Source organism: Microtus oregoni, unplaced genomic scaffold (genome assembly GCF_018167655.1).
Source record: "Microtus oregoni isolate MIOR12 unplaced genomic scaffold, Mior012 000041F_ref0000270, whole genome shotgun sequence".
Classification (NCBI taxonomy): Eukaryota; Metazoa; Chordata; class Mammalia; order Rodentia; family Cricetidae; genus Microtus; species Microtus oregoni.
The window spans coordinates 15,697,527-15,709,694 of record NW_024543208.1 but is presented as its reverse complement, the minus strand read 5'-3'; the positions used below and the strand labels follow the sequence as shown (position 1 = coordinate 15,709,694).

At 52.4% G+C, this 12,168-nt stretch overlaps 1 protein-coding gene across 1 annotated transcript in view; it reads left to right on the top strand.

Annotated features, from left to right (window-relative positions):
- Positions 1-12,168, top strand: part of Col27a1 (collagen type XXVII alpha 1 chain) — a 119,173-nt gene that overhangs the window by 32,207 nt on the left and 74,798 nt on the right. The window contains exons 7-11 of the mRNA XM_041632459.1: positions 1,369-1,422; positions 8,195-8,239; positions 8,805-8,858; positions 9,190-9,234; positions 11,332-11,385. Of these exons, the coding sequence (XP_041488393.1) occupies positions 1,369-1,422; positions 8,195-8,239; positions 8,805-8,858; positions 9,190-9,234; positions 11,332-11,385 (252 nt within the window). The remainder of the gene's footprint in view (positions 1-1,368; positions 1,423-8,194; positions 8,240-8,804; positions 8,859-9,189; positions 9,235-11,331; positions 11,386-12,168) is intronic.

The window sequence follows — 12,168 nt, the reverse complement described above, 5'->3', positions numbered from 1 at the left end:
CATACACAAACATATACATACACACATACACACATGTATATACATACACACATGTACACTCATGCACACACATACATACACACATACACACACGTGCCCACATACATACACACATATACACACATACACACATACACACACATACATACACACATATACACACATACACACATACATACACACATACTCAAACATACAAACACACATACACAAACACATACATACACACATACACACACGTGCCCACATACATACACACATACACACACATATACACACACAAACACACACATACACACACATAAATACGCACATACTCAAACATACAAACACACATACACAAACACATACATACACACATACACACACGTGCCCACATACATACACACATACACACACATATACACACACAAACACACACATACACACACATAAATACACACATACTCAAACATACAAACACACACATACACACATACACACACGTGCCCACATACATACACACATATACACACATACACACATACATACACACATACACACACGTGCCCACATACATACACACATACATACACATATACACACACAAACACACACATACACACACATAAATACACACATACTCAAACATACAAACACACATACACAAACACATACACACATACACACGTACCCACATACATACACACATACACATACACACACATAACACACGTATACACATACATACACACATACTCACATATACACATACATAAACACACACACTTGAGGTGGGGAGTGCCCCCTTTGTTTTTCTCTTGTCACAGGAGGCTCACTACTCTGTACCCCACTGCCCAGTGTTACCACTCAGTAGACCTGTGCCAAGTGAGCCAGTCCCAGGACAGTATCCACGTCTACTCCCTCTGTTCTCATGGCCTTCATCAGGACAGACAGACCTAGACTGAAAACGAGAAAGTCGGAACTCCACGAGTCACTAGTGGCTGGGTGGCCGATAGGCCTTTGTTCTGGTCCTCCCTGGCAGAAACACCTCCTGCTAGGTGACCACCATCCCCAGTGATGGCAAGGTGGTCCAGGAGAAAAGAACTAGTCAGTGTGGAGTACAGTGTGGCTTTAACCATGTCTTTACCCTCAGAACCCACTCTCCAAATGATGTCTTCTGCTTAGGCCCTAAAAGCCACAGATGGAGCAGTGAGCTCAGGGAGTTGGGGGCTGGTGACCACACCCAGTCTCCTGCCCCTACCTTGATTAGTGACCACACGTCTTCTCTGAAGTCTTTAGGCCTCAGTGAACCTCTATGAGTGGTTGTGCCGTTTGGAGTTGGAGATCACATTGTCCAGCTCCTCACCTAACTCTGTTGTCTTACAGGGCAACATGGGCTTGCCTGGGCTCTCCGGAAATCCAGGACCTTTGGGACGGAAGGTAGGCCTCGGAACTGTGCTTGGCCTCGGCTGTGGGCCTGCCAGCAAGCTTGGCCTTCGAGCAGGAGCACCGTGGGCCACCTGTGCCTCCTGATGCAGCTGCACTTCCTGGTCATAAGCATGTTGGCAGGAAATGAGAGGTTTCTGAGTCCTGGGGATGCTGGGGTTTGGAGCCCATTGGTGGGATTTGGGTCTCCTGTGGTTAATGCAGTGTGACCGGAAGTGTGTTTGGCTCACTGTACCTCCCAGAACAGCACCCTCAAGGATGCTTGAGGCGACTCCCACCCTGTCTGAAAGGTTCCACTGGCTGAGTAGCTTTGGACCTGTATTTCTCCTCATGTGCAGAGGACAGCGATTTCTTTGTCAGGCCTTTACTGCCTGGGGATGACTGTGTGACTCAGGGGAGGGGTCTGGTTCCCACTCTTAACCTCTGAGTCTGAGACACCCCTCACTCGTGGGCTGCAGACAAAGGAATGCACTCTGCAGATACACATTCTTGGAGTGTCCCACGTGGTTGTTATGCTAACCCAAACCTGCTGCCTCTTCGGCCACTCTAGGTTACTCTTGGTTGTTATTGGTGAGGCTTCTGCTGTTTTCCAGGATGGGTTTTCAAGATGCCTTGAACTCCTTCCTCCCTGTCCCCAGCAGGCATCCCCTATCCTTTAGGAGGAATCTTGAAGCCTCTCTGGAGAGCTCAGACTTTGGGCCAGCATGGTTACCTGCTCAGGGACCCTTGGCCCATCTTACTTGTGTTCACTAGCAGAGCATGCACACTGGGTGTGTAACTCTGGTTCTTCCTCCTGGCACAACATGGAACTTATGCGCAGCAGGTGTTCCCGACACAGGAAAGACAATATAGGCCAGAGGTCAATCAGCTTGCAGGAAGCCTCACTGCTGAAGAGCTGTCCAGCAGACACAGAGCCTGAGTTCAGTTCCTAGCACCATGTAAAACACCACATGTGTTTGCACGAGCTTGTGATCCCAATGCTGGGGAGGTGGAGAGCACGAGGGCCCAACACCTCATGGTCTAGTTCCAGGCCCTCTTAGATGCCCCGTCCCTAAACACAAGCCGGTGCGGTGGCACATGTCTGTAATTCCAGTACCTGAGAAGCAGAGGCAGGTAGATCTCTATGAATGTGAAACCCATTTAGTCTACATGGAGAGTTCCAGGTCAGCCAGGACTACATAGGGAGACGGTGTCTCTGAAATAAAATAAACCAGGACATTTCTCAAGGAACAGTACCTAAGGTTGATCTCTGTTCTAAACATGCATGCACACATAGGTAAGGGTGGACATGTATCCATACACTTGAACACACACATACACACATGATGCTGTCTCACAGAGTGAGGCAAACCCATGCCCATTTCATAGCTAAGAAGACTGAGGCCCGGCTAGATCATATTTATTCCTTCACCTTTCCTGTTAGTCAACACATGGGGACTTATGCTCTAAACTCTGAGTTGACCCTGGTGTTGAGTGACAGGTGGAGGTTGTCAGGGCTTCACGGTATGTTCTTCCGTGGTGGCCTTCAACCCTGCTGAGTGTCAGGCCACTGTGGGATTCTAGGTTAGGCATTAGACCCAGGCAAGAGAACCTTTGGAAGACCAGTGGGTTCCCATGCAGCCAAGACCCAGAGTTTCCCAGCTTAAGGAAGAAACCTTTGTGTCTCAGAGTGGAGGGTGGGGTCTGAACCTGGGTCTCTGACCCTCCGGCCCCTTTCTTACCACAAGGCTGACTGGGACAGTTTCTCAACCAAGAGAGGACTCTCCGAGTTCACTTTCAGAAGAGGCTTCTTTATTCATTGGCATGGAATGTGATGGAGTCCCAGTTCTGTCCCATGGGGTTGTGAATAGGGGTTAGCCACTTCTACATGCAGAGCTTCTGTCCAGGGGTGGTTGGGAGGTCCCAGCACTCACCCAGACAGACACCATATATACTGGCTGAATGAGTGAACGAATTAATGGACGACAGTGTTGGTGGTGAGGAGAAGCGGCATCACTAATCCTCCAGCCAGTTCACAGCTCACCAGGCATGCTACTCTTCCCCCGCGTGGGGCCTGCGTTAACCTGGTGCTTTTGTTGTTGATGTGGACCATGCTCCTCCGTAGGAGGTAACTGCCCTCTGGGACAGGAAGGGTCACAGGCACTCTGGGCCCAGGCTGACCTCAGACTTGCAGTGACCTTTCTGTGTGTCGAGTACTAGGACAGCAAAGACACGGACATGCTCACCCTAAAGAAGGCAGGAAAGTTTTAGCTGCTCACGCGTGGGAGCTGGGAACGCTCCTCAGTCCTGTAGAGCACAGGGAGGCTGAGTGGTCAGTGGCATGGTCCCTTACCTCATCCCCAGTGTCCCTGGCTTTCTGCTGTGCCCCTGGCCTGACCTCTCCGTATCCATCATTAATGCTACGTTTCACTTCTGGAAGACCCTCTTCCGTGAATCTCTCCCCAGCACCCCCAACAGTTCCCACCCTCATTTCTCAGACTCTGGCTCATCTTCTAGCCAGCTTGGGTTTCCCCGCTTTCTGGCTATTGGATGATTCACTCACCCTCAGCATATTTCTCCAGCTGGAGCAGCGCTCTGAGGTCAGAATCCTGTGTGATAGTCGTCCTCCGAGAGGCTCAGCACGCGCTGGGCACCCACATCTGCCTGGCCCCACCCCTCCCTCTCTCCCATTCCTCTGGCTGATGTCATCCATTGATCACGCTGCCAGGCAGACATGACTGGTGGAAGGAAGCTCTTTTCACCCCTACCTCCCCAGGCTCCTCTGTGGGTCACTGGCTCTGCTGTGCTGTCCAGTTGGCACTGTCCTGAGAAAGACAGTGGAAGGCGCACCAGCCATACTTCTGAGGGTGACCCCCAGCCCCATGTCCACCCCCACCCATTTCTCTGCCACCACCTCTGTCCCACTGCCTCAGTCAGGGCCCTGTGCAACCTCCCGAAGCTGAGCTCCACCTTGGGCACTCGATTCTTTACTACACCCTTCTTCACATGCTCTTGGTTTCCCTACCCACTTCTAGAAGATGGTAACCACATTGCTTTTGTTCAGTGCTATGTCTGCTACTGCCTGCCCCCTGGGCTTTGGGCATGGCTCAGGTTCAGCAGATGTTTGCTGAATGAATGAATGAATGAATGAATGACTACATGAGTGAATGAGGTACCTGAGAAGTAGACCTTCCTGCCTTCCCTTCCCCAACTTACCTCCAAGTGTGATTGGATGCCCTGCGGTCTGTCTGACGCTCTAGGTGACAGACTAATTTCAGAGTCCTCTAACATGAAGGCCCAGAGGGCATGTTGAGAGATCAGTTTGGGAAACTGAGGCCCAGAGAGGCTTAGTCTCGTGTGATTTCTTCCTCTTTGACCCTCTGCTCTGCTCGCTGCTGTGGGAGTGTCAGGTGAGTTCTGTGGTCAACCTTTGTATGCTGAGCAAGAATGGAGAGTGGGTTCCGCTTTCCTATTGAAGTGGACCCTGAGGAGGTCCAGACCCCCAGGCAGGGCCTGAAGTCCAAATAGCACCCCGCTGTCTGTGGCAGGGTGAGGTGATGTCTGGTTCCTCCTTATGCACTGTAAGCAGTGATTAATCTGGCTCCCAAACCAAAATAGAGAGCGTGCTGTATTATAAACAGGGGCCTGTGGAGGCTCGCCTGCCAGGCAGCCTGCAGCTCCTCTAAGCACCTCTGCCTCCTTCTTACCTGGCATCTTTCACCCAAACGTGGGAAATCACTGCCCTGCGGCTACCTTGTGGGATGGGCTGGCCCTGTAATTGCCAGGGCCAGGAGAAGATAATGGTTTAGAGCCTCATGTCCTCACCCCTGTCATTTAAAACTGTTTGGTAAACACTGCCAAAAGCACTGCCAGGGAGCCCCCTCTGCACCCCACCTCCCACCTCGGCTCTGCTTGTCTGTGCAGTTCCCCCCAGCCTTAGAAGCATGCGCTCCCAATCACAGTCAAGGCCCTCTGGGGTTCACTTATCAAGACAGCTCAGCCCATTACAAGCATAGAGGACAGTCCAGCCTAGGCCGTAGCTTCCTGCAAGCCCATCTCCTGGAACCTCAGTTTCCTTTTTGGTTCGGGAAAGCAGGAAGTGGTCAGAATGACTTGGTCCCATCCGATGCAGGTACTCCAGCACCTGACATTGGCCCTAAGGATATTGTTATGACCCAATGGCTTTGTCTCAGGGAGATGCATCTTTAAGGGAACCTTTCTTGTTCTTCTGGGCTGGTCCAGGCTCAGTGGTTGGTAGTTAAGGTCTGAGGCCACGATTCATGTGCTGTTCCAAGACAACTGTGTGGCCTCAGAAAAGTCCGTTCCATCCCCTGAGCCTCAGTTTCCTCTCTGATGAGTGTACTAGGTGATTCCTACATCCTAGAAGTAATTCGAGGTGTTAGTGAGCAGGTGTGCCTAAGGCGCTGGCAGTGAGCAAGCACAGGGTTAGTCCTGGTGGATTCTGTCATTCATTCCGTCCAGCTCTTTCCTGCACACAAGTTTGCTTATACCTCATCTTGGATTTAACTGAACACACCCCTTGTCTTTGGGGGAGAGCAATTGCTTGTGAATTGGTTTTCAGTAGAGTACTGGAGACTTGGGGCTTTTGTGTATTCTGCCCACGTTGTTGCCCCCAGCCCTGTGTGTCTGCGGCTTGTTTGTGGAGATCCTCTGGCAAGCAGAGTGAGTTCAGAGAGGTGATCGTTCTGCTCAGTCTCACAACCCAGAGCACGTGGATCACATTGGTGCTTCTGTGGGAAAAAGAGGGCTCAGCTTCTTCCCCCTCATACCATGCCATGCCATGTCCCTGTGTCCCCAGGGCTTCCTGTGACAACCCCCTCACCTACTTTGACCTCCAGTTGCTTCTCTGCCCTCTCCCCATGTTTGTTTTCTGGTCCCATGGGCCCTCGTGTGCTTCTCCAAGCCCACTTAGAGCACATCTGCCTCGAGCACCTTTGCACTCTGCTCCAGATGCCCGGATGCCTTTTCTAGGCACTTCCCCTGTCTACCTCTCTTCCCATTACCCATCCCTCGATTGTCCCTGCAGTCACCACCTCTCCCCAGTCATGCCATCCTCCGTCCCCTAACTTTACTTGCTTATGGCTCCTTTTTATTATGGTAAAAACACATATCATCAAATTTGCCATTTCAGCAGATGTCAGTGCATGGGCAGTGGAGTTGAGCACACTGGGGTTGCTGAGCAGCTCTTCCCCGGAACATATTCATCTTGCGAAACCAACACCGCTGCTCTTACTCCCACCTCTGTGTCGGGCCACCCACAGTTATCTTTTTACTTACTTTGTTTTTAGTTCCTTTCTAGGAATGTAAACTCCCAGGGCAAAGGATGTTGCCTGACTCTCTTCCCATGTGGAAAACCCTGCAGGCCCATGCACACTCTTCAGTATCTGTTGAATGAGGGAGTGAATGAATAAGAAATAAAACAGTAGCTGGTGTTTCTGAAGCTGCTGTATTAAATGCCAGACACCATGTTTGGTGCTTCCCACACAGCTCATGCCACCCAGGCTCTGGTTCTTACCTCCCCATTGTATAATTTCTGAGGAAATCAAGGCTCAGAGAGGTGGGGTCTTTGGTTCTGGCCGCATAGCCAGCCCAAAGATGAGCAGCTCTGGAGTCCAGATCAGACTGTAAGAAGTACTTGGATCCTTCTGTCCAGCTGCTCCCTGTGGTCTGGGACTTGCCTACTCCTTCCCCATGGTAGGCCTTGGTGTAGAGGGAGATGCAGGCCCTCTTGGCTTGAGATGACTCAGAGGAAATGCTGGGGGACCTCCCAAGCCCCCACCTAAGATGGAGTCTTCTATTTATGATGAAGACTGCCACTTCCTGTGCATCCTCAGGATGCAGGATGATGACGCATTCAGGGGCTGGGACTGCAGACTAGTGCTTGCCCGGCATGCTAGAGCCCTGGGTTTGTTGTACACCAGCTGTGGCAGTGCCGGCCTGTAAGCCCAGCACTTGGTGAGGGGAATCAGAAATTCGATGTCATCCTTGGCTGCATGGCAAGTTGGAGGCCACTTAGCTTCATGAGACCCTCTCGTAAATAAATATAAAAAGGAACCAAGGAAGGAAGGAAGAAGGGGAGAACGGAGAAAGAAGAGAGAGAAATGACTTGGGAGAGTGAGTCTGTGAGCGTCTCCGCATGTCCAGGTGTTGCGAGCCTGTGTTGAGTGGCAGGCGGCTGCTGCTGTTCCTTTTCACAGGCTCTCAGGGGTCCTAGAACTTGGAGTTCTAAGATAACAAAATGGAAGGGTCTCAGAGTTCCAGATCTTCCATCTTGAGGTCCACAGAAGGGCGACCCCCACCCAAAGTTGCATAGTAAATCAGGGACAGTCTCTCTTAGCAGAGCTCTGGTGTGAGGGGCCTGCCTGGGCTTAGTGTGGTCTCAGTGTTGAGGACGAAGAGTCAAGGCTGCGCTGAGCATCTGGGTGGCCTTCCAGTGAGGAAGCAGGCAGTGGCTCTGGTAACAAGGTCACGGTACATGAGCTGGAGTGGATCCTGATGGCACCAGTCACTGTGCGTGTACCAGTTCCACCTTGTCCCTGTTCCTATATGACAGGCCCTTTGCGTCTGTTTCTAATGGCTTCCAGCTCTCTGGACTTCAAAGGCTTGGCTGGGATGTGGACCACTGGGTCATACATAGTCTCTAACTCTAACCAAAGATGAGGCCAGAGGAGTCTCTGAACATCACACAACCTGCGTCTATGTGGGGAGTGTGTTTCCTATCACTACCACAAAGCCTATTTCCTGATGCCAATTCTTCACTCCACAGGGACACAAGGGCCATCCTGGAGCAGCAGGGCACCCTGGAGAACAGGTGAGGCCCATGTGCACTGCCCTGCACTGCTTGGTTTTGGTACCAGCCTGCTCCTTGGACTGAGATTCTCTGGAGTCCCAGAACAAGCCTGTGGGACTCCCCCGCATCCTCCCCACCCCCCGCCCTCACCCAGTCAGCCACACTGTCCTGGAAGAGCCTGTGTCTGTAGTGCTCAGCCCAGCCCAGGGCTGGCAGAAGCCCCTGGACTCTGGTTAGAGCCATGAATAGCTGGCCTGTCCCAGGCGATATTAGGCGATATTATCCCTTCCATTCGCCTTGGGGTTTGCAGGAATTCTGGTCTCCTGGCCCAACTCAAACAGCAGTCCTGCCAGGGGACAGCCAGCCAGGCCTCTTCTGTGCTTTCTTATTTTGAACCTGGAGCTGGTCTGACCAGTTTCTAGAGGGGTGGGCTTGGGGCCCCAGCAGGCCCTGCTTGTGTTCTTTCCCCTTGCCTCACATTCTTGCCTCTCTCCTCATCTGTTATAGGCACCCTCCCCCACACCTGGACCCTGACAGAGCTTTGCAGGGCCTCGCATTTCCTAACATTCCTCTTGTTCCTTTTCAGGGCCAGCCAGGACCTGAGGGCAGTCCAGGGGCCAAAGGTTACCCTGGCAGGCAGGTGCAGTATATTCTCTGGAAGTTGTGGCCATGGTGGTGACCATAGTGCCCCAAGCAGAGGGAGGCTGTGGGCTGGGCCCTAAGGAAAGGGCTAGCTAGGCACTGGACCCAGCAGCCATGCTGCAGGCTAGGAGGTTCTGCAGGAGAACTGTGACTTAGAGAACGCCTTCCGGAGACGCCTGCTGTCCAGTCTCCTTCTGAGCCATCCCTGGTCCAACCCATCCCATGAATGCTCCAAAGAACACCTGAGGCCCGAAACGCGACTGACCCTGGGACATTGGCCGCAGAGATGGCATCTCCATATGGCCTTGCCCCCTGTATTTCTGTTTTAGGGGTTCCCTGGACCTGTAGGAGATCCTGGCCCCAAAGGCAGCCGGGTAAGTGGGTTTTGGCTAGTCCTACACTGGTGGGCTGTGAATGGACATCACTTGCCCCTCTAATGGGCTCATGGGAGGTCCAGGCTACTAGGGGGCCTGGGGTCAGGAGATGGCAACCCCTGAACTCCATCTACCTAAACTGCAAAAGGAGGAGGAGCTCCATATGGATCTCCCAGAAACTATCAGTAGGCAGAGAGGTCCTGGGTGTGTTGAATGGGGAAACACAAAGGACACAGGTCATGGTAGGCCTAGGTAGCTCTGTTCATGATATATACCAAGACACTGCTCAGGCAGGCCCTAGGATCCTGAAGTGGGGCTCAGCAAGTGGATCATCTGACCGTCTGTCATGGCAAGTCCCCTGTGACCAGTCCTCTCCTAAGCCAATGCTATTTAGACCGTGGCAGGTTAAAAGGCCAATATGGGCACATTGTTGGCCTTAATCTCTGCTGCAGTCTAGTGGTGGCAGAGGTGGGCACAGCATAGAAGGCAAGGTCCCTCAAGTGTTGCATGGCATGCAGAGAAGGGCAGCTCTTGTCTGGGCTTCTGGGTCTCTCTCCTGTGGTTCCCATGAGTAGTGGCCTCCAAGGGAATGTCTAGACTCTTGGGGAAAGGTTCCAGGTCTTGAGTTCTACTCACTGCCCAGACTAGCGCTAGAGTCTGCATGACTGACTCAGGGATTCCCTCAACCACTGACCTCAGATGGTCACCAGCCTTTTCATGTTCACAAGCCATGCGCTCTCCACAGAAGAGTCAGGACAACTGCTGATGGTCACTGAGGGGACACGGGTGGGTACGTGGGCAAGGACAGCTGCTACCAGTCCCCTCAGCGGAGTGTGTCCATGACACACTGGTTAGGGGTGTGGGCTTAGGAACTACGGGGCTTGAACTCAGAGACCAGATCCACTACACTACAACTGTGTGACCATAGGCAGGTCCCCTTACCCTCTAGGCCTAAATGTTCTCACCTGTATAGAATTCTAACTAAAGCCTCCTGCCAGAGGTGTGGCAAGGATGCCATACCTGAATCATGTGTCCAATCTCTAGCCCGTGGGCTACATTTGTCTGAGGATAGCTATGGATTCAGCTCAACCCAACATGAAATAATAAACTTAACATATTCTGTAAGGAGTTTGTGTGTGTGTGTGTGTGTTCCCCCTTCTTGGTTGTGAGGTTCTCAAGTGTGAACTCTAAGATGACTACTTTCTCACAATGTCAAAGAAGACACATATCTGGGTGCTTAGCGTGTGCATAGCATTAGGTCGGATCTAGTAGGGAGCTATGCTCCGCAAGCATTTGCTTTTGCTGTAGTTGCATAAACTGCTGCACAGCGTCTAGACTGCAGAGTGGTGCAAGCCCTGTGCTGGATCTTGGCCCTTACATTACCAGATGACAAGGAGGCGTAGAAGATGCACCGTTTACAGGGTACTGGGTGGTGCTGGGGCAACGAGCCTGCATGTTGGGCACTAGACAGGGAGCAATCAGGGTGGGCGATGCCCGTCATGGTCCCGCCACCACGATGTAGGTAGGATATGCCTGATCGAGGGCTCAGAGGCTGGAAATCAGGTACGTTCTATCTGGCCCAGGGACAATGGTGACAAGCCTGGCTGACACAAGTTATTTGAATTCAAATTGGTAGCCCCTCTAGCCTGTGGGGTCCTTGCCAGGGTTAACTCAGAAGCACCCACGTGCCTAGTACAGTGTCAGCTCTCTGGGATGGCCATGCTGACTGGCAGTACTTGGCACCCAGGATGGGTGCAAGTCCCCAGGTCCAGGACCTCAGAGCCTTTCAGGAAGCACTATAGAGAACACCGCCAAGGCAAGCAGATCCCACAGCCCTGCAGGTCTAACCTGGGCACGAGCTTCCTTCCACAGGTCATCCTACGCTGCCCTCCCTGGTGTGAGCGTATGTGCCTTTGGACTACATCGTGGACGCAGCACCATGCAGTCCACGGGCATATACACTTGCCTCAAGGTCTATGTCATCGAGGACCCCTGGAGCCATCATCACAGAGGATCGGGCTATGGGAAGGCAGCAGGGAGGCTGGGGTAACTGCACCCCACTCTCAGCCTTTCTGACCTCCACCTGCTCTTTTCTAGGGTTACATTGGTCTCCCGGGGCTCTTCGGCCTGCCGGGGTCGGAGGGAGAGCGGGTAAGTCCTTTTGTCTGTGCCTCATAACCCCCTTCCATCCTGCTGCTGCAGAAGTGCAGCCCCTGAGGGGGGCACCTGGCCAGGGGAGGGCAGTCACCATGTGTTCTAGGTACTTGGGGGGACAGAGACTAGAGAGCGGACTCCATAGATGAGTCTCTAACCAGAACAGACACTGTATTCTAAATATGAGTTCTGCAGGGAAGGCCAGTTGGCTGTTTCGTAATGAAGTTTATTGGCCATAGCCACGCTTATAACTTACCACTATTTGTAGGGGCTTTCCTGCCGCAGTGACAGGGCTGAGTAGCTATGACACAGGCCACCCACAGAGCCCCAAGATGTCTCTCCCTTTCACACGTGGCCACTCATCGCTGGCACAGACACTTGGCTGTTTTGTAAAATAATGTGAGGCTTGTGAGGGAGAAGGGTGGGGACAGAAGCCAGGTGTCAGACGCCAGACCAGGCATCCCAGACAGGGCCATGGCAGCTTTGGTGGCAGCAGAGACGGGGGACACCATGGATGCCTGGCTCTGTCCTGGGCCCTGGGGGTGAGTATAGACTGCCTTCAGGGTGCGTAGGTTTAAGATTTCCCAAGATGCCCTGTCGTCCAGACGAAGTGTCCAAGTCAGGAAAGGGCTGCCCACGGGCCTTTGTGGCTGGCGACTTTAATACAAGCTCCTTCCCCTCTGAGCCTCTACTTGGAAGCTCAGTTGTAACCCTGTCATTAAGCTAAATATAGAGCATTATAGGAAAGCAGAAGAAGGTGCACTTAGTGAGCACCTGCTG